Here is a 23799-nt window from a genome sequence, read left to right as displayed (position 1 = left end):
AATGCAAGGTTAACTTCCCCAGACAGCTCACAGCTTTTAAACCGCTTTTATTGAATATCAGCACCGTAATCAGAACAAATTAAAGCAACAACATTACATAGTTAACGTCTATATGCAGCAGGATTCTGAAAAATATGTTCTATTCGGAAATTATGAATTACCTCGAAGAAAACGGTGTATTGACACACAGTCAACATGGGTTTAGGAAATAACGTTCTTGTGGAACACAACTAGCTCATTATTCGCATGAAGTGTAGAGTGCTATTGACAAGGAATTTCAGATCTATTCCGTGTTTCTCGGCTTCCGGAATGCTTTTGACACTGTACCACAGAAGCTCGTAGTGAAATTGCGTTCTTATGGAATATCGTCTCAGTTATGTGACTGGATTTGCGATTTCCTGTGAGTGAGGTCACAGTTCGCAGTAATTGACGGAAAGTCATCGAGTAAAACACAAATGATTTCTGGCGTTCCCCAAGGTACTGTTATAGGCCCTTTGCTGTTCCTTATCTATACAGACGATTTGGGAGACAAACTGAACAGCCGTCTTTGACTGTATGCAGATGGCGCTGTCATTTATCGACTAATGAAGTCGTCAGAAGATCAAAACAAAAATGCCAAACCATTTTTAAAGAATTTCTGAATGGTGCGAATAGTGGCAGTTGACCCTAAATAACGAAAAGTGTGAGGTCATCTACATGAGTGCTAAAAGGAACTCGCTGAACTTTGATTACACGATAAATCAGTCTAATCTAAAAGCCGTAAGTTCAACTAAATACTTGGGTTTAACAATTATGAACAACGTAAACTGGAATGAACACATAGAAAACGTTGTGGGGAGAGTAACCAATGACTGCGTTTTATTGGCAGGACACTTAGTAAATGTAACAGACCTACTAAGGAGACAGCCTACACGACGCTTGTCCGTCCTCTTTTTAGAGTACTGCTGCGGTGTGTGGGATCCTCACCAGATTGGACCGACGGAATACATCGAAAAAGCTCAAAGAAGAGCAGCACGTTTTGTATTATCGCAAAAAATGGGAGGGAGTGTCACAGAAATGATACAGCATTTATGTTTGACATCATTAAAAGAAAGGCGTTTTTTGTTGCGACGGAATGTTCTCTCGAAATTCCAGTCACCAATTTTCTCCTCCGAATGCGAAAATACTTGGTTGACACCGACCTATAAAGGGAGAAACTATCACCACGATAAAATAAGGGAAATCAGAGCCCGTACGGTAAGATATAGGTGTTCGTTCTTTCCGCGCGCTATACGATATTGGCATAATAGAGAATTGAGAAGGTGATTCGATGAACCCTCTGCCAGGCACTTAAATGTGATTTGCAGGGTATCCATGTAGATGTAGAACTATGATCTATTACACACAGTCCACTCAAACCACCTATTACAGCACGGACGTGCAGAAAGAGTGAATGAGGTTCTGCAAGGTACCGACGGGGGTGTGAAGCCATGCTGACACCACTGCCGTGGTCAGCTGCGCTAGGTTTGCAGGATCCATGATGAGGTGGTCTCATACATTCTCGATCTGGTATAATCCGCGGAGTTGGGAGAGCAGGGGAAAACGTTAAACTTATCCCGGAGCTCTTCGCACTACGAGGTACATTGCGAGCTGTTTGACGCGTTACATTGACCTGCTGGTAGACATAATTGCGTCGAGGAAACATGAAATTGCCATATCCATGGTTCCCAATGGTAGACGCATTGTGTTGATCCATTGTGTCTTCCAAAATGACGAAACTGTCCACGGAATGGCCTCCGGTGAACTCTTCTGGTGGTTGGCAGCCGGGTATTTGCTGTCAGACATTTCACGCCCTACACGCCAACGGCCATGTATCTGATGGGGCACAAAACGCGATTCATCTGAAAAGGCCACCTGGTGCCACTCAGTGAAACTCAAGTTGCGGTATAGGCGTACTAATTTCAACCTTCGTCGCCGAGAACAGCAGTCAGCATGCATGCATGAACCAGGCGATTGCTGCGGAAGCCATACGCAGCAACATTCGCTGAACGGTCATTCAGAAGACACTGTCGGTAGCTCTTTAGTTCGTCTGGCTGGTCAATTATTCAACAGTCGCACGTCTATTCGCCCGTGCACATCTCCGCAGCCGTCGTTTACCCCTGTCATCCTTGGCTGTGGTGCTCCACAGTTGCCTCTGTGTCGGATCTGGATAGCCTTATTTTGCCACGCATGGTATTCTTTAATGACGGCGGCGCGTGAACCGCTAACGAACTTGGCTGTTTTGGAAATGCCTCCATCCTTGTCCCGAAAGCCGATGATCACGCCCGTTTCCGCTTTACCACAACAAATACTTTGTTTTTCAAGTCCCCCTAAGCACACTTCATATACCCTTCATTCCCAATGCTACCACCTAGCGTCTGTAAGTGGTTATTGCACTTTGAAGTCGATCATAGGTGGTGGTCACATTAGTGTGATTGGACGTGTTTATCAACCGTGTTTCACTGCACGTTTTTCAGGAACACTTTGGGTCTGATTCGATACTGCAAATATTGAAGCGTTTATTGAAGCAAGTGACAATACGATCAAATAGTCCTTTCGGCAGAGTCGTCTTTTACTGGTGAATTCATTTATTTGTTTTTTGAACTGTCGTAGGTAAAAGTACTTAATTTTCAGTAGCTGAGATTTTTTTATCCTTGACATTTTCCACGAAATGAGATAGAGAAAATACTAGACGGATCAAGTACTACCTCCATCCTCTTCCACAGAAGTAAAATTTCTGTTGATCCGCATGTCTCTTTCAGTTCATAATCATGTATATTGCCTGGTCGCGTCTTCATGTTGCGGAGAAGTTGGCTCGACTGTCATGAGCATAGCGCCGAACATTGACAGAAGTAGCACGGCCTCACCGTATTACTCCAACCACTCGATGTTATTATGAAGTGACGATGGGAGACTCGAAACTCACTCTGATACTTTCCTTAATTTCGTACTGTAAAATTTCTCTCCTTCATGGTACTCACGGTCCAACTGGAATATCTATTTCAATGAAGTCCCTAAATACTGATTTACATCACAGGTGTTTTCATACTTTTCTACGACGTCTCTTATTCCGCCTAATAGTCGAGTGCACTCTCTGAGCATAATATTTTCATTTTACACTGTGACATTTCGGCAGTCACAAACTGTTTCCCGATTTCTGTAATTTATGTGCTGTGAGTGAAATGAAAGCACTCAACACCATGTGATCAACACAACACTCTCGGGGTGTATTAGAAACTCACAGACTGACTAGTCCTACCTCAACCTTAATTTTATGACGTGGTACAAACACTAATTCTCTCTATTACTCTATCTAACTTGCTTGAATTTCCCCTCAGAATAAAAAGGATGTGATTGGTTACTCCTTGTCTGTAGTGAGAACAGGAAAATGTTTACGTCTGCTGCGAAAATCGTCTATGGCTGTGCTTAAAAATAGTGTTTACAGTCTGTATTGACATATTAATGCATGGTTTTGAGGCGACAAACGTTTAAAAGACTCTCGAGCTTCTCGATTCTGGATTCGCTGCAAGATCCAAACCATCCTTATATTAACGTTAGTATTTTGAGAATGGTTTGTTTTTGAGCAGCATGATGTAAGCAACCGGCTTGCAGGTGTAAGTATGCGTGTACATCGTATTTTCTTGTACACTGGATATCCGAGAGATGCCTGTTCCAGTAAAGCGCACTGAAATAGTAACTCGTCATCTCCCCAGTTACATTTTTTAACCATTTCGCTCTTCCTGAGTTTAACAAACTTCACTGCAGTGGTTCGGTGAATTGTTTGCTAAACGTGATAAACTAATCCAGTGGACCATGGAGCACGCGGTAATGTTGCGTCATACTGCGCTTAGAGTTTCGCCGCTTAACTTAGAGTCGCCGAACCCACGAGTTTGTGTAGTTCGTCCTCTCGTGTTCTCGGAGCCGCTCTGACACGCGCTTGTTTATGGCCACGTCTAAACTTGCTGACCTCTTGATGGAGTTCTCTGATGCGAAGTCTGCGGAATACTTTAGCGTAGAGGGGTTGCCTCGAGTTGGAGGCCGTGCTCTGATGTGGGCAGATCTATAGAAGTCAGGGCACGAGTTGGTGAAAACAAAAGAAAAAGATTTTTTTTAGAAAATACTTATAATAAAAGTGCACCTACTCACGGACGTCCACTGTGGGCTGTAATTAGCGTATGGGTGCGAAACTAGGTAGATATGTTAATGCGGTAACGTGTAACCGATTTGCAGCTTAAAAATATACTTCCAGTTTTGGCCAACAGGTGCAAATCTGGCGCTGTATTCGTACACTGTTTGTATGACGGTATGACATCCACGCTGTCTTTTTCCAAGCCATGACTTGCCTGAACTGTATGGCAGTCGAGAAGAGAGACCATGCGCTGTTAGTGAAACTGTTTTATGTAAATGACAGCAGTTACAGTGCAGCATCGAGAGAGTATCGCCGACTAAAGGGTATGAGGAAAGGTTTGATGTCATTTCATGGTTTAAAGTAGATGGTAATGAAATTCTAAAACAATGGTGAAACTTGTGTGGCACCTTAAAGAGGAAGGCGTCCTATCCAAGTGGAAGTTACTGACGAGGTTGCTCTTGTTATAACTAAGAATGCAGCACTTGCCCTGGGCAGTGCTAATACCCGTTGTGTGTCACAAGAATGGTTTGTCTCAATGTCAACGTTCCGGAAGATTTTGCGGTCTGTTTTACACTAGTATCCATACAAGTTACAGACGGTGTTGCAGCAATGTTCTGAATTTGCCCTTCGGTTTCTGGCACGGATCGAAGTTGACGACATGTGCCCGGGAATGTACTATGGAGTGATGAGGCACATTTTACACTACAGCATGCAGTGAATACACGGAACTGCCAAATGTGGGGTACTGTTCAACCACGTGGTGTACGCGAAGAGCTTTTGCACTCGCCGTACGTGACGGTGTGGTGTAGATTCACAAGCTCCTTTATTCTCGGCCCGTTCTTCTTTGAGAGGAAGATACTCAGAGGACTGGTCAGACGTACTGTGACATCTGCACGTTACCGAGACCTCCTTGTACAGCACGTGATTCCTGCTTTGAAAGAGCGCAGCTGTGTGAAAACCACTGTTTTCATACAAGATGGGGCAACACTTGTCGTTTTCCTTCTCTCAATGAAACTTTACTCAAATATGTAATCTCCGGAGGTTTCCAAGATTCATGTCATGCAAGGTCTTCTGATCTGAATCCACGTGACTTTTGGCTCTGGGGATATCTAAAAGAATGCGTCTACCAGGGACGTCTTCGGTTTATACCTGATTTGAAGGCCACATTGCTCAGATTCCACTGGAGCTGGTGCAAATAACTGTCAATCATGTCGTTTTAAGGATGCAGCATCTTGTCGACATCTCTGCTGTTCATATTGAATAAAATTTTGTAAGCCACTATTAATAATAAAATCAAAACTATGCTTTTCTCACCTGTTTGAAATTTTCTTTCCACATTCTATTCCTAATCCATTACACACGGAAACATTGCTGTACGTCCTTCTTGCACTCACAGTTTAAGATTTGCACCTAGTGGCCACAACTAGAATAAATCTTTTCCGTCGTAAAGTGATTGCGCATTAACGTATTAGCGTATCTACCTAATTTGACTGCCATACGATTATTGGAGCTCTCACTGGAATTCCGTGAGTAGCTACGCTTTAATTATAGCCACCTGGTATGTATTTCTTCATTGACTCCATGTCAAAGGTTCCGCGATCTCCGTTAACTTAATAAATGGTAAAATGTCCGACTGGATCACAATTTGTTTTGTTGATGACTACCAGTTTGGATCTGCCCTGCACATCTTCTTCAAGTCTGCCGTCAGGTACTGTTTGCCGACAGTGTTACGAGTGACGTTAGTCGGCATTCGTATCACCGTTGAGCATGATAATGTCGGAGTTGGATTTTACGGTGCGAATGTAGTTGGTTTTGCGGCGCCAACTACACCTTGTGGGTCCATAGCTGACGATGATCTGCAGTGCGGATCGACACCGGTGGTCGTAAATAAAAGAAATTGTAGCCCAGACGATCTTCTTTCTTCATTTATTTATTATATTCTCTTCATTTCAAAATAAATCTTATTACTTCTAATCGTTCTCTATAGCACATAATACAGTTGTCCAATCGTTGAATACAACATAGGATATTAGCAGCGATGGCTAGCAGCTAACCCCTCATTCCTTTTCCATGGTCACTTACAGGTCATCAAATCCACTTATACTCCCCTTCATGGACAAAAACAAGAAGAAATTGCACAGGGATCGGTTATGTGAGTAAGGTGCATGTGGTGAGAGAGTCATGCAATATTTACGAAAACTTAGAAAATTTAGACAACTGTGAGAGCAGGAGCATTGTCATGATAGAAAATTCAGTCCCCTATCTGCTACAGGCAGAGCGTTTTCTGTGTATATCACGGTGTAATCTTGTCCGAAATAAACAGAAAATTGTAGTAACAGTCTGACCTAGTGAACCCGCCTGGATAGCCGCGCACGTCAGCACGTCGCTTCCGGAAATCAGGGTGGCATATCGGTCCCGGATCGAATGACTAGGCGTGCCGGCGAGCCTGGATGTGGTTACATGATGGTTTCCCACGTCTCACTACGTGGATACCGGGCTGGTACCCACATCCCCCATTGCAAGCATCTCGAAATCGTTCTCACACTTTGACGTAGGGAAACACTAGATGCAATTACCGTCCGAGGGGGCAGGAAGGGGAGGGGGTGGGGGCGGGGCAGAAGAGTTGGCGACGGGTTGGGCATCCAGACACCCTCCAATACCAACATTGCCAAATACAGATTAACATGGTTCCGTCGGATCATGGGATGACTCCAAGGGGAAAAAGAGGTGTCGGTCATAGGAAAAGGAATTCTGAAAGCAGTATCCCCGTAAAAATTAGAGAAAGGGGAGGTTTTTGATTTCTCTTGGCAAGATGTTTTGAGCGAGTCGACAATGACGTCTTCCATTCGCTAGATTTTCTCTGATTTCCGAATGTTATGCCGCGCCTGGGTACGTATAGAGCCGTGTCCCCAGGTCACTGCATGCGTCCATTCGATGCTCTACTCACTGGTCATTCAGAATCCAAGGCTAAAATTTCGCAGTGATACGTCCTCTTTCCAAGTCACCGGTTAGATTTCACCGAACCGTGTTTCAATATAATTGAGTCCGTCGTCGAAACAGAAGTTCACGAATTTTCTCGGTATTTTCATCTCTTGGAGAAATGACAGGCTTTCAGAACGAGATTTGTTTTACAGAAGTGATTCTTCCTTAACTCGTGGTACGTCTTTGAGGTAAGCTTCTTTATAAAGACTTAAAAAGGCGCTAGGATTCTCCAACTAACAGACACATTTACCTTTTTTCGCCCTATTTTCAACAAAATTCGTCCGCGTTCTTTTCCAGTTAAGAGCGATTATTCGCTTCGTTAGAGATTTTCTATAAGTATCGCGATTTTAAACTCATTGACTTCCTATTTTGATGCTGCTTGAAACAACGGGTGTTCGGAGGTAGTCGATATATTTTACTATTAGTAAAAACATGTGTGAGTACTAATAACTTGAACGCAGGAAGAATGTAGCCACTGCCTTGGTTGCAGCTCTTGTAAATAGTAGCTGTGACACTGCACTATTGTTACGAAGCCGTTCTCTAAACTGTACTACGCTACTAAATAGTGTACCATTTCAAAAAATTCTTTTCAGTTAAATATGTTACGGTTCAATAAAACTATTCATCATTAAGAATAAAGTTCAAAAGTCTTTCTGTGCTTCTACGTTAGTGTTTCATCTTGCTAGCTGTAACATTCTTAACTTTCTGTACTACCTTCGAGTCAACCGATCGTATAATTACAGATTTTTTTGTAGCTAACAGCACAGGGGGCGAGGAGCGGAGAAACTAAGCTATACCCAGTGTGTGTGTGTGTGTGTGTGTGTGTGTGTGTGTGTCGTTGGAGTTCAAGGGCGCTCAATGGCGAGTTTACCAGCGCCCTTACACGTATTAAAAGAAACCAACAATACAGCAGTCAGCACGCCCGGATAGTCGCGCGATCTAACGCGCTGCTTCCTGAGCGTAAAGGCATGCCGGTCCAGGGCATGAGCCCGCCTGGCGGATTAGTGTCGAGGTACGGTCACAGAGCATTGAAGGATATAGAGCGGCCTTCGGCCGGCGCGGGATGTGCCAGGTAACCCCGCCTCCCTGGGCACCTACCGCGCTGGAACTCTGCGCTGCCGTTCCCGCCTGGGTACCGTTAATTCCTTCCTTTATGCGAACAGGTATGCAGTCTAGAGCTTTTCGTTGTTCAGTCCAGTGTTGGTTGGGTGTAGATTCGGAGACGAGTTGTTATTGTGTGATATTTTGCTGTTGTGCGCGAAAATTTTCCTGCTTTCGAATGGGTATGTGTGTGGCGTACAGTTGTAACAACCGTAGCAGCTCAGTTGCTTAGTAGGAGTGTGGCAGATGCACTGAAATATTGTTAAATGAAAGGCATTCCAGGATTCGAAGGCTGTGATGGAACTATCAAATTCGTAAATATTTTTAATGATTTATTTGATGTACTAAGTTCCAGATCTATTAGAGGAAAATATTTAAAACAAGCAATAAATGAAAATAATGAACTTGATGTTTGTCTAACTTTAGAGAGCAGAAACTTACATTCTGCAACTAAAAGAAAAAAAAACGGCAGATTAGTACTCAATGGTCCACTAAAACTGGTTTTATGGCTTTTCTGATATGCGTCAACAGCATGTGCAGAATGTATGTCAGACTTATAAAGGAGGAGAAGTTGCTGAAATATATACCCATGTATAAAATAAGTCAAGACCATTTGGAGAGATTGTTCTGCTATATCAGAAGGAGAGGCGGAAACAATGACAACCCAAGTGCTTACGAGTTTTGCCACTTGTTCAGGATAATTATTGTGCATAAGCAGTTGCATGAAAGTGATGTTAGCAGTGGAAATGTAATACCACTTGATAAAATTGACCTTTTGGGACTTGGAATTAAATTAAGCAGTGGAGATAAAAAAAATGTGTCTACGCCTAAATCAAGCTTGTTGGACGCAGAAGTTTCAAGGGGAAGTAAGAAGATGAACCCTTCGTACCAATGGAGCCAGTTTTTTCCACGTTAAGTATGGGTGTTGTGGAATACATTGGAGGATACGTTGTGCGGAGCCTAGGGCGGAAAATAAAAGGTGAAGAATGTTTGGCGGCAATCAGTGGACATGACGAAAATATGACATGACGAAAATATGCCTTTGAACTTAGCTATCAATTTGGTTTCAATTAAAAACCGTGGAGGGTAGGTGCAGCCTTCGTCTGATGTGAATCGCTCATGTAGGATTTGTGAAAACATTTTTAAGACAAGCACATTGAAAGGGAGACCAAAGAGCAATCTTACCTTTTATTGCAACAGTTTACTCAACCAGTGCTCAAATCTCAATTTATTTGTCGACTCGCCACACTTCTCAAATGGTGGGGAAGACGATCACAGAAACTGGATAATTGACAGCATTGGGAAAATTTATTTTAGTATTAGAATTAAGAAATATATATGTGTTAAAAACCAGAATATTGAGGAACAAACAATTACACAAAAACTTAAAAAAAGGTTAATTTCAAAGGCCAATAATACAAATTTGTTAGAAATAATTAAGCTTACTCCTTTATTTATTGTCCGCAGCTCGTGGTCGTGCGGTAGCGTTCTCGCTTCCCACGCCCGGGTTCCCGGGTTCGATTCCTGGCGGGGTCAGGGATTTTCTCTGCCTCGTGATGACTGGGTGTTGTGTGATGTCCTTAGGTTAGTTAGGTTTAAGTAGTTCTAAGTTCTAGGGGACTGATGACCATAGATGTTAAGTCCCATAGTGCTCAGAGCCATTTGAACCATATGAACCTTTATTTATTTACTCATTTTAATTTATGCTAATGTTCAAATTAATAAGACATTAATGCTGAATTATGCTAGGATTAAAAAAAAACAGCTTTCCCGTTATGATTTCTAGGAAGAGAATGGTGCAGAGAGACAATTAAAAAGAATTGTGCATAAACTATTTGCTTTTTCCGTTATTTCTTTTGTGAGTATATTAAACATAACCATAATCTACGGGTAATTTTTGATGCTTATTGCCGTGCGAAAGTAATTAAATTAGCAAGCAATTATAGTATGTGTTAAAAAAAGTAAGTTTTGCAGTGAAAGTAATGCCATGCAATTTGATTTGTTTTTAAGTTTTTTTTATCTCGCCGCCTATATTATTTAGTTTATTTGTTCATCTCCATGAATACGTTAATAACTACCAACTAGAGATGAGAAAATCAGGTGAGATAAGGTAGTAAGCAAAAAATTTGGAAGGAAACAGGAGCGCGGCCTGTGCCCAGCCGGCCAGGTAGGTTCCCAGGGGGGCGAGGCAGGCGAGCACATGCCGGCCGCGCCTCTGCCGTGGGGAAGGCCGCTTTGTATCCTTCCATGCTCTGTGGGTACGGTGTGCCGGACAGCCCGTGGATGGTTTTTAAGGTGGTTTTCCATCTGCTTCGGCGAATGCGGGCTGGTCCCTCTTATTACGCCTCAGTTACACTATGTCAGCGATTGCTGCGAAAACTGTGTCTCCACGTACACGTGGCCAATCAGTCGCCAAGTTTAAAAAATAAATAACCACAGCCAGGTAAAACGGAGCAGTGTATAAAGGAAAGCCATCGGCACAGCACTGTATGGTCCAATGCTGTTGTTCTCCCCAAGAAGTCGAATTATATCAACCGTAATGACGTCAACCGCTCCTCCCACTTGATCACCACCAGACACAATTTATAGGCTTTCAAGAGCAATACAGCTACGCATTAAACAAAATTTCTACATGCTATATTAAAACATTACCAAGAAAACAATGCAGCCTTTCTTTCATTATGAAAATGTGTCTCGCATTACGCACAGCAGCTTTTGTCTCCGATTATGTATTTCTATCTGTATAAGTGAGCGGCTATCCCAGGACACGGAACCCAGACGCAGTCGCAGGATGCCAATCTAGCGAATTCCCGGAATTAAAAAAAAAAAACATTATTTTCAGTACTTTATGTAAATAGTGACCGGATTTAAAAATTTTAATGCTGATGCAATCTTCTCAGCAAGAGGTGTAATTTTATGCGAAAGGTTCGATACAGAAAGAAAAGTATGACAGTTCAGGACTGCACGCGTGTCTTGAGGAAAATACCCATATTATATTCATCCAGTATTTGAAAATACCAGCACTTATAGACTTGCAACAAACTTTCCACATAATTTCAAACCTTTACTAAACTTTTTTTCGATAACACCACACGCAAAATAACTATCAGCGAACTGTGTCGTCAATTCAGTTAGTAGTAAACAACTTCTCCCACTAGTAGTAGTTTAAAACATCGAGCATCATGTGGCAATTTTATTACGAAATCGTACTAGGCGTTAAACTGTTTTCCTTTCATCATTTCTTGCGATCGTCAGGGAGAAAAATTTCGTAAATGTTTAAAATTATTTGTAGCGTTTGCTTAAAGACTCCGAGTGCTCTCACTCTCAAATACTGCATGACGTAGGTATGGGTATTCATGCATCTTAGGCTACACTGCTTTTTCAGTCCCACCCCTACCCTTTGCCTGGTATTCTCTCCAGATAGTAGGCGATACCTGTATCAAATTTGGCTGAAATTTGTTAAGTGGTCTAGGAGGAGATGTGGTCAAATACACACATACGTACACACATTTACCAGGAGGATTCGCTGTGAACATTTGGACTGGAATTCTTGGAGATCACCTTCTTGAACCACATGTCTTATCAGATCGTTTGAATTGTTTATGATCGTTGAAGCTCCCGGAAAATGCCGTACTGAACTTTTGAAGGATATACCTATCTACGTGTGCACTAATTTGGGTTTTCCGAAGGATGGTGATCTGGCACACTTTTATCGTTAGGCCAGCGCATATCTCACAGAAAAGTTCATGACGAAAGTAACTGGAAGGGAATGCCCAGTCGCTTGACCTATGTGCTCAACTGACATCACCACTTGACTTTTTCCTCTAAGGTTATATAAAGCCTCCCGTATACACACCACCAGTAGGAACAGAACAGTACCTGAGTTTATTCATTGAATATTTATAGCGTTTTGTACCATTAGAGGGGAGCGCGGAATTTTACGGCGAATCAGATAAAACATAGTCTGTCGTTGCATGTTATGTAATTAAGATAATGGTGGTCAGATGGAACATTTACTCTACAGTATGAAGCCACGGATCCGGTTTACGGTATTTGATTGTACTCTTCTGTCGATAAATGGTTTTTAAATTACAATACTCTCGTATTTCATTTAGCCTACCGACTGGGTCTGTACATACTACTGTAGAATCTTTGTTTCACATTTCCGACCACAGGTTCATTTTAAAACATCCATAATTTTCTCTACAATCTCTCAAATGTTTAAAAAGTCGTTCTGTAACACCTTGCATATTGCGACGAGATTGGAACGGGGGGGGGGGGGGGGAGGCGAGAGGACAAATGTGTTTCCACGTATCTGAATACATATAATGATAGGGGGCAAGCCTTTTTTCTATTATATTTTTAATTACAGTATTAATGGAGATCTACATTAAAACAATTCACCTTGTCAATATTTATAATTACATAGACTGGACGTACTACTTTAGAAGGCATGATTACTTTTTGTCTATAAACTGATGACGTTACGATTATTTTCGTAAGTCTGTGTGATCATGGGAAACACTGAGCATGGTGCGTTTGTGTGTGAGGGAAACTGGGCAGGCAGCTAAAAAAAATTAAAAAAATAAGGGGATAGTCTTCGTGGAGAGCTCGATCCGGCCAGCGAGCGTCTCTTTGTAACGAAAGTGTGGCTCGGAGGTGATGAAGAGCAATGAAGGGCATTGTGCACAGTATAATAGCGACCGGTCGAACGCCGAAACTGACCAGCTCAGGTTTCTAATGGCGGGGAAGAGCCGCTTCAGATGTTTTTTTGGAAGCGCCTTTGCTGACAGCTGTTGGCCACTTTCGAAAAGAACACAGTGGGATGAAATAATGTGATTAGATTAGTTTCGTAACTCTGTTGGCGCACGCTTTCAGCACTTCTGTAGCGAAGCTAAAGGAGAACACAAGAAGGTCGCATTGGTAGAGGAGCCAATGACGTCAAAGTGACGGTACTGTGACTCCTGTTATTTAGAAGTGGGGCTGAATTCCGAGTGTACATTGGATACGTTTAGAGATGCTTTGTCTTGGCGGCATTTTTGGTGACATGGGTCTCTACGCAGTGGGAGCTGTGCTCTCCGTACTTTTAACCATTGGTGGACTAATGTGCATTGGCGGGAATCTGTAAGAGGCCGCGAATATGCGCGGGAAGGTGAAGATTTCGCCACGGCGATTTATGAAGACAGGTTGAGCTTGGCCGTATGGGGCAAGGTTAGACATTCTGGACTGTGCTTGTAGCTGTGTCTTGTCACAGACTCACGTTTTGAAGCTCGGTTTGAGACGAGAAAGTCGGCTCCTGCACAGATGTGCAGTGTTCAAGCTGCGATGGCGGCATCGTCTTCTGCGGCAGAGCCAGTAGCACGTCAGTGGCGTCATTTCAGCACACACTGAGCGTAATTCGCACAACCGGCGCTTTGGGAAACTCAGTCGTCCAAACATTTTATGTCATAGACTGGCTTCTGCCTCGAATCCACAGTAGCTCTGCTGAATGCACGTGGTTTGCGGATATCATCACAGTGTCCAGTCACTGTAATTTGACATTATATTTCGTGCAGCTGAACTGAAGTTAACGGTGCTGAAAGTCAGGACTTCGTTGCAAAGGCTTAATTATTCAGCAGTCTATAACTGTGCAAGCCAGTGAACAAGGTCACTTTGTTTTTCAACACTGTTTGTTCATTATGTACTGCATTTTACTTACGTATGTATTATATGATTGTTATTTTTAATTTGAATAAATTAATGTTTAATTACCGACATTAGAGTCGCATTTCCGATGTACTGCTTGTGAGATTCATAGCTCTGGGCGCCTCCAGATAGCGTTACTGAGTGTATTGCGTATATTGATTAGTGGAAAGTAACTGAAAGGACCAGGTTGTCATCTTTGCACATATACTGTATTTCGAAATGTGTATGTATGTTGAGGTAGGGTTTGGAAGAGGGGGGGGGGGGGCAGAGGGGGTAGCAGGTTGATATGTCCTAACTTACATGCATATTAAAACTGCAGAGCAGGCACAAATCGGATGAGACTTCTTTATTTTGACATGTTTCACTTGACCAATGCAAGTGTCTTCAGAAGCTATGTAGCCGTGGATTCTGCAATCTTCATTTGTAACGGTCGCTATTCCCCAGCAGGCAATACCTGCACTCTCTACTGTTGTATAAAGGATAATTTTTTTTAACGTTTAAAAGTCGTGAAGTGACGTACATGACACCGTTAGATGTAATTTAATATAAGATCATGGGGTTGAAAATGTCGGGAAGTACCCCAGAAGTAGAGGACAAACGTTGAAAACGTGACGTCACCAGGCGACGTACCTTACCGCTGTGCAACGAGTGGGCTTCTCGATCGTACCGTCGCCAATAGAGTGGTGCATATCGTTGCGCTAGACTAATCTGCTTTCGAATATGTTTTGCAAATACGAGATGTGTTCAAAAAGCAAGAGAGCATTATATTTTTATGAAAAAATATCTATTTATTCATCAATATTCATGTTGTCCGCTTCAAAGTAATCCGATACAATACACTTGTGCCAACGCTTCTTCCAATCCTCGAAGCACTTCTCCTAAGTACTTTCTGGTACAGCCTTGAGTACTTCCAGCGATGCAGTTTTTATTTCCTCAATCGTTGAAAATCCTCATCCTTTCATAGATCTCTTCAGATCTGGGAACAGAAAAAAATCACAGGGGGTCAAGTAGGGTGAATATGGTGGTTGAGACACGATTGTCGTGTTGTTTTTGTATTACAAGCAATAATGAATGAGCAGGTGCATTGTCGTGATGCAATAGCCATGAACTGTTTTTCCACTATTCCGGACGTCATTTGCGTATTCCTTCTCGCGAACGGCGCATAACGTCAAGATAATACTGCTTACTGATCGTACGACCTTGAGGAGAAAATTCATGATGTACTACGCCATGGTAATTGAAAAAACAGTAAGCAAATCTTTGATCGAACTTGGCGTGCCTTTTTCGGTCTTGCCTCTCTGGGATGCTTCCATTGTCACGATTGGGCTTTGGTTTCGACGTCACAGCCGTAAACCCATGTTTCGTCACCAGTTATGGCCCTTTTGAACAAATCAGGATCATCAATGACGTCATTCAAGAGCTTCTGAGCGATGCTCATGCGACGGTTCTTCTAATCAAAATTGAGAGGTTTTGGAACAATTTTCGCTGACACACGTCTCACACCCAAAGCATGAGAAAAAGCTGCATGATACGAGCCGACCGACGTGCCAACATCCTCAGCGATTTCTCTTACGGTAATTCGACAATTTTCCAAAACAATTTTCTTCACAGCTTCGACATTATCATCTGTTGTTGGTATGCTGGGGCGCCCAGAGCAAGGCTCGCCATTGGCATCTTCCTGGCCACGTTGGAAGAGCTTGTTCCACTTGTAAACATTCTGTTCACTTAGAGCAGACTCATCGTGTGTCACTGCCTACATTTCAAGGGTTTTAGTGCTCTTTAATCCTTTTTTCACACAAAATTTGATGCAAATTCTTTACTCTAATTTTTATAATAATCGAAAATCGCCGAGCAGACTAAAACATGTCTAACCTTTCAATCTGTCAAAAACAAACGAAGTATGCTGTGCACTTGAAACTGTGAACATATGTTCGGAACATGTGTACCAACATGACAAAGAAAAAGATCGATAATCGAATGTACGTTACCCGCGCAATTTGAAAAGTCACCTTGTATTGTGATGTATGTTAACCAGGGGCCTAGAAACGACGGAGAAGCTCCGTCCCCGACGCAGCCACAGTGGTCCACAATCCCACGACGACTACTGCAGTCCACCTCTCCACCGCCCCCCACCGAACTACTCTTTCAGGGTTATTGTGCGGTTCGGCCCCTGTGGACCCCCGCAGCAATCGCCGTCTTAGTGTAGCTGAGGCGTAATAAGGTGAACCATCACGCATTCGCCGAGGCAGATAAAAACCTGCCTAAAAACCATCCACAGACTGGCTTGTTCACCGGACCTCGACACAAGTCTGCCGGGCGGATTCGTGCCGACTGCACGGCTAACCGGGCGGGCAAAGTCAACTTACTTTTTGAATACCCCTCGTATGATATACTGCAAACGTAGACGTTACAATATTATTGTTCTTACTATAACCAAACAGAAGGTATTCTTATTTTGTGTTTCTTTCCTTTTGTTCCATCTTTTCTTGTTTACAGACTTTGTTCAGTAAGGAACATGTAGGTCGTCTACTGGCAGCGGTGTAATTCTGAAGTTTATACTTATTCACTTGTGACCTAATATGGTAGATTTTTGCAACAACGTACTTTGCAGCTGACCAGTGGAGAGCACGACATCTGTAAATAAAATAACTAATATTACCTTAATGGAAACACGTATCTGTGTAAGGCAGTCAAAAAAAAAAAAAACCACTCCCTTAAGTCACGCACGTAAGTTCGAAGCCACACCGGCATAAGTACTTGACAGATTGAGGTGATCAAGTGCGACAGACCGACAGGCTCCACCGCTGAGCGTGCGGCAAGGTACGTTATCTGGTGACGTCTCATGTTCATAATTTGTAGTCCATGTTCGGATTATTTCCCGATATTTGCAACCGCTGGTGTCTCATATTAAAGTACTTGTCTCAGTGTCATCTATATCCCTTCGGGGTTTTCTAGCTTTAGTAACAATATACAGTATCTGTATATACTTATTGTTAGTTAAATCCTTTATAATGGTCCAGGGGTGGGTGTTCATACCTGAGTTTGTTTGCTGGTTTATGTGATACCGTTTTAGTGGTGGCTACAGGTGGAGGGTTATTATTTACCTACTAAATGTTTTACTAGCTGAGCTGTGCGTAGCTCATGTTCGTGCCATTTCTTATTTTACACCTTGTTTTTTTACCGTACTGCCGCCTCGTTTTCTTAATTTTCATTTACTGGTGTCACTGAGTTGCTGCTGTGCCTGCCCTTGAGCGACAGCAGCAGCGCTTATCGATATCAGCACTCCCGTATTATCTTTGCTGGACTGCTATTACTTCCCGGTCGTCGTGTGTTGTGAGTTAGTTCGGACCTGGCAATGTTTCAGTTGGCACACAGCACAACTTCAGTCCAGGCACGGCAGGAGTGAGGTCTGGACACGCATGACTCGCCCGACGGTGTCCGACACACATGATAGGAGCGGGAACGACTTTGGTTGGTCATCGGTAGGTCGTCTTGCCGGACGACGTGTATTTGGCTGGCGATCGCTTATGGTTTGGCTGTGTGTGCCGACGCGTGCTCGTCCCTGTTATTGTACAGCCACTCCCGTTAGCATTGTCTAGTTCTTCGTGCAAGTGTTCGTGAGTTTTGTGTTGTTGGTGTGATTTTGGCTGGAAAGTTATTTTAAATGTTGTCGGCGTACTGGCTCGGAGGGTTGGTTGGCGTGGAGCAGTGAGGAATTCTCGGCGGGGCGTAGTTATGCCGGAGCCCGATAGCGGTCTCTACGCGGTGTCTGAGAGTGTGGCGCTGTTCCCATTTCTACGCGGACCGTGGCTCACCGACACTGGACACCAAAGTTGAGTTTGGATTTAACCTACCAACAAGTCAAGACTGTTCACATTGTGTCGTTTGGAGTTCGTTGTCGGCTGTTGGGATATTCCAGCGAGCAACAACTTGGTTTCAAAGTTGGAAAATTCTAGCCATCCTCAGGTGGAGTTTCACTATATTTGGTTATTTGAATTGAAGTATGCCAGCGGAATCTTCTGCCTTGTGGCCGTTAACGTTCCTGTTACGTGCCCTGGGCGTTGACGTAAATTTCGGGCAGTGTAGGTTCCTCATTGTGTAGTTGCTGTCCAGGACGGTGTTTAGTTTGACAACTCCGTGTACGATTGGTTGGTGGCGCTAGCATCTTCTACGTTGTGCCTTTGAACTCCCTGTTGTGCCCTGGTCAGGTGAAGTGGAAGTCATCTTCTCGGTGGGTCTGCTGACTGTCGGTCACTTGAGTTGTCGTCGGATCATGATTGGTTGGCCCGGCTTTCTGTCTCACCTAAGCGAGCGTTTGTGTTTGAATTACAGGCCGACCCTCGAACATCTCGGCGTCCTTGTGTGTACAGCCTAATTTTTTAAATTTGTACTTGTTGTTGGTACTTATGGGGCTTCTACACGGTTTCGTGTTTTAAATTAGAGGTGTTTTACTCTTGAGGCCTTTAGCCTAGTTTAAAGTATTGGTTCACGTAAGCCCTTTGGTATTAAAAGAATTTTTTTTTTTAAATTTTTAAGTATTTGGCCTTCAGCCGATTTGAATTTAACTTGTTCAACCAACTGATTACTTAAGTCTTCGGCCTTGAGCCGGTTTGAGTTTCAGGTGTTTGTTCTTAAGGCCTTCAACCTAAATTAAAGAACTGTTTCATGTAAGGACCTTGGTGTTTAATATGTATATATATATATGTTTTGGAGTTTTAAGTGTTCGGCCTTCAGCCGATTTGAATTTAACTTGTTTACTTCGGACTAACTAAACAACTGTTATAAGATAAGGCTTGCCTTTACATTTCTGGTTTGGCTTGCGTTTTAAGTTATTGGGCTTCAGTCGTTTTAAATTACAGTGGCTTTCAGTGGGTAATTAAGTCCCAAATTTTATAGATGGGTGTTTTGTGTGTTTAAAAACTTTTTTGGGCTCTTGTAACGTTTGGTCACACAATAAAGTTGAATGTTCGAATGTAACTGACAGCGCCTTATTTTGGCCCCTTTCCACAATTTACTCTATCTGTCCTGTCGTGCGGGTAAGCAGGGCATATCACTAGATAAAATAACCTTTGGTTGTTAGTACTTGTTTCCTTATGTGATATGTGTCTCATTTGTACGATTGTCTTTTGAATATGGAAATTGCTCCAGATGAGACTCTACACAGTGCAAAAGATAGAATAATTCCCATGTTTGCAGTAAAACTGCGACTGTGAAGGAGAAGCCTAAAAAAGAATACGCAGCAGGTGCAATCGGGTCGCAAGGAATTGGGGAAATTTCAAACTCAAGGAGGCTACGGCGAAATCTTTTATAAGATACGTCACAACAGGTGGGAGCCGGTGCGAGGCGCGCGGCCGGCGCCAGGGAACTCACGGCGTCGTCGCGGTCGAGCGCGTGGTAGGCGACGCGGTAGCCGAGCAGGCCCGAGTGCTCGCGGCTCTGCCACGAGACGAGCACGCTGAACGGCTGGATGTCCTGGATGGCCAGCTTCAGCACCAGCGGCGTCGAGCAGAAGCGCGGCGGCTCCAGCTCCATGAAGACGAGCCCGCGCAGCTCGGGCGGCTGCTCGCAACGCAGCGAGCGCGTCGTCACGCCCACCAGCTTCTGGTGGTCGCGCAGCCACTGCCACATCTCCTGCGACTCGCAGCCGCAGTGCAGCGGGTTCTCTGCGGGCAGACGCGGTGCAGGAGCGTGCAGCAGACTGTTTGAAGCATTTCAGTCTTTACGAAGTTTGTTTGTTTCGTTTGGCCTTCACAGCTTGTACTCTATTTAACTATGGACAACATACAACGTGACACTTATTGAACTATATGAAATAAAATCGTCATAACTTCTGAACGGTTTGCATTAGGACGTTCAAACTGCACTCTTGGCCGCGGGGCATCACGGGAATTAGTATACGCATGTACCGTTTAGCTTAGCGACGAAACCCACTTTCATTTGGATGGGTTCGTCAATAAGCAAAACTGGCGCATTTGGGGGACTAAAAGTCCACATTTCGCGATCGAGAAGTCTGTTCACCCCCAACAGGTGTGGTGTGTAGTGTCGTCACGGAATAATTGGTGCGATATTCCTTGATGGCACTGTGACTACCGAACGGTACCTGAAGTTTTGGAAGATAGTTTCATCCTTATTTTCCAAAGTGACCTTGATTTCGACAAGATGTGGTTCGTGCAACACGGAGCTCGATCGCATCGAAGCGGGAGAGTGTTTGATGTCCGGGATTAGTACCTTGGGACCACATTCTGGCTCCACTGGCAGGGCCCTCGATTGGCCGCCATATTCTCCTGATCTGAACACACGCGACTCCTTTTTGTTGGGCTATATTAAAGACGAGGTGTACAGCAATAACACCGAAACCATTGCTGACCTGAAAACAGCCATTCAGGAGGTCATCGACAGCATCAATGTTCTGACTCTTCAGTGGGTCACGCAGAATATCGCTACTCGTCTGCGCCACATCATCCCCAATGATGGCAGGTATATCGTACATGTCATATCCTAAATCCGAATACCTGTAGTGACGTTTACATGTTGAATAAAGTGTGCGTACGCCGTTGTTTCTTAATAATTTACGTTTCTTATTCATATAGTTCAGTAATTGCCACCCTGTCTCTCTACATAGAACATATAAATACGTAAATGCATGTTTGCAGAATTCAGAGCTCAAGCTTCCACAAGAAATGTTTAACAAACAGAATGATAAGTTAACTCGAGATATTGATGTTATCAATTCACACTACTTCTTAAATTTAATGGTAAGTGATACAGATGAATGAAACTATGGGTCCTACAGATTTTTCCTACGCGCTTAAGAAAACTGACAATCGCTTTATACATGCGAATGTTTTTATAAATCAAAAGAACAGAAGGTGTTAGAGGCAGGAGGTAACCCGTATTCATCAAAGTCTTCTGAAATTCAGATCGTTCATTGACAAATTTGGAACATGAAAACAAGATGTGGCTTACACAGCTTCTGACTCGACCCACACCCACATATAGGGAAATTGTAAATACTGTTTCTAATACATAAGTATAGGAAAAGAGGCATGGCGGTGATGATGTTCCCATGCGAGCAAACTGCTGAGATAATCGTTCCCTATGTGTACACACTACTTAATATAACTCAAAGTAACTTACGCTAAGGACAACACCCGCATCCATGCCCAAGGGAGGACTCGAAACACTGAAGGAGTGAGCCGCGTGAACCGTGGCAAGGCGCCCCAGTCCGTGCGGCAAAAAAGAAAAAAAAAAGGTTCAAATGGCTCTGAGCACTATGGGACTTAACATCTGAGGTCATCAGTCCCCTAGAACTACTTAAATCTAACTAACTTAAGGACATCACAAACATCCATGCCCGAGGCAGGATTCAAACCTGCGATTATAGCAGCCGCGTGGTTCCGGACTGAAGCGCCTAGAACCGCTCGGCCACCTCGGCCGGCAGTAAAAAGAGGCATGTTTAAAGCGGAGTCGAATGACGGTGGATATCGACCTTGTAGGAATTTCTAGCTGTAATGCAACATTATATTCACCTTTTGTTTGTTGCGAGATATTCGACGCGTCTTGCAATTGCTGTTTTCTGTAGTTCTTGACTTCACGTAAGTAGCCTGCATCGAGAACAGTTGCTGTAGATAGAGCTTGCTTCGCTAGGACATCAACTCCCTGATACACCGTACGCCAGCTTGAAAATGCACACACTTCAAAATTATTGTCTACCCCCTCTGTTTACAGCGAATATATTCAAGTATCACATCCAAAATATAACAGTTGATTGTTATATTCCAACTCTGGTGTTGAATACTTTTAAGAACAAAATGAGATTTGGGAATGATTAATATCTTTAAGAGAAAAGTTGAAGATACAAACTTAATTGATTCGAAAATTGCCAGTGTCCGCGGTAAAACCCGAAGCATTTTTGGGCAGTTTGTAGGCTTTACTGATTTGGATCTGAGGGCATAGAAAAGCACATTCGGTATACTCCTCCTGAAGAATTTTCGATCCATTAGTACATATACAAATATAACCAGGCCACAGACGTTCAGTGAGACAGTTGAATCTCGAATTTACGTTAACATTCAGCGAGCTTGTCATATTATAATTACAGTTAGGAACTTGGCAGCTGAGTCCATCAAGATCATATTCAAATAAAGGCAAATATGAAGAACATCACATATAACATATGATAGGATGCCAAGAGTTAACGATTGTGCACATGGACGAACTTTTAGTTCTTCTTCCGTAGTTAATGAATGCAGTCTCTACTCTTATACACTCGACTTTCTACGGGGGCTATTTCTTGAATGACTGACCGCATATGGCGTCTAATGTTTAGGGCATCTTTTCTGTCTCCACTAAAAGAACGTTTGTAGGCATGGAACAATGGATCCAAGGCAGGTACGAATGGCTCTGAACTAATGAGTAATTTGGAGAGGTAAATCTTAGACGCGTTGCGATACACCATACAACCATAGTCCAGGAAACATCGAATTATCTCTTGGTATATTGTGAGTTGAATACTTTGATGAGTTACCCACCACAGAAGGTATATCTTCGGAATCCCATATATTCTAGAAGGATAAGCTTCCGTTTTACATAGATAATTTTTATCCTCTGTAGGAATGGAACACTTTTTTATTAATCCATTGGTTGATCGTAACACATTCGTTGCAAGATACTTTTGAAGCCGTTATGTATAGGGAAGCTATAGAGGTTTATTTATAGGGAAACTATAGAGATTCAGGAACACCACAGTAATTTTAACCGAAAAGAGGAAGGCTTGAAGCTAGCCAAATATGGCGGCCGATTCTGCACCAACGTTGTGACAATCGATTACCTTCAATCGAGAATAATGACTTTAGTCAGAGATAGACTTACAGTCGGCGCCATGTGACGTATGGCGGTGCCCTGTATGCGCACTACATAAACGGGACCTCCACGGCCTGGTAGCCAGTCGTCGACTCACCTCGGAAGATGTTACCCGCAGTTGGCAACGAAACGTCAGGAAGAAGTAGTTTTACAGATCGACGACCACTGCCTCTCAGCCCGGAAGTTTTAACTAATGAAGACTCTGGCCGTGAAAAACTACACGGTATGATTCCGACAGGTCCTGTTTGATCTAATATTGATTAAAAAGATGATATATGATGATGTTTCAGTGATTACATTATCGAATCAAATTTACAGTCAATTTACCAATCCGAACCCACTTATCATTACGATATAGCACCCATCTGGCCACGACGCATGCAGAGATTCGTTTGTATTCTCTGATGACGCAAGCTGATCCACAACTATTGTAAATTATTGCATCAAGAAAGTATTGCAATTGGTCTTTGGTATCCTCGATACTGGGACTGGGCCGGAATTGACGTCCGAGCTGGTCACACAAATATTCTACCAGGTACTGAGCTGTAGATCTTGCTGGCCGCAAGAGTAGTTAGAAGAGCGGCGCGTTTCGTCACAGGGTTATTTGGTAAGCATGATAGCGTTACGGAGATGTTTAGCAAACTCAAGTGGCAGACTCTGCCAGAGAGGCGCTCTGCATCGCGGTGTAGCTTGCTGTCCAGGTTTCGAGAGGGTGCGTTTCTGGATGAGGTATCGAATACATTGCTTCCCCCTACTTATACCTCCCTTGGAGATAACGAATGCAAAATTAGAGAGATTCGAGCGCGCACGGAGGCTTTCCGGCAGTCGTTCTTCCCGCGAACCATACGCGACTGGAACAGGAAAGGGAGGTAATGACAGTGGCACGTAAAGTGCGTCCGCCACACACCGTTGGGTGGCTTGCGGAGTATAAATGTAGATGTATATGTAGATGTAGACGAACCTCAGCATCACGCAGAAAATTCGTGGAGACACATGGAATACGTGGATGGTCATTTTCCTGT

The 23799-nt window shown here is 43.3% G+C and overlaps 1 protein-coding gene across 1 annotated transcript in view; it reads right to left on the bottom strand.

Annotated features, from left to right (window-relative positions):
- The window catches only part of LOC126195565 (protein artichoke), a 209601-nt gene that overhangs the window by 113668 nt on the left and 72134 nt on the right, over positions 1-23799 (bottom strand). Inside the window, exon 6 of the mRNA XM_049934189.1 lies at positions 19286-19578. Within this exon, the coding sequence (XP_049790146.1) occupies positions 19286-19578 (293 nt within the window). The remainder of the gene's footprint in view (positions 1-19285; positions 19579-23799) is intronic.

Source organism: Schistocerca nitens, chromosome 7, assembly GCF_023898315.1.
Source record: "Schistocerca nitens isolate TAMUIC-IGC-003100 chromosome 7, iqSchNite1.1, whole genome shotgun sequence".
NCBI lineage: Eukaryota > Metazoa > Arthropoda > Insecta > Orthoptera > Acrididae > Schistocerca > Schistocerca nitens.
This window is presented reverse-complemented; position numbering and strand designations above follow the sequence as displayed.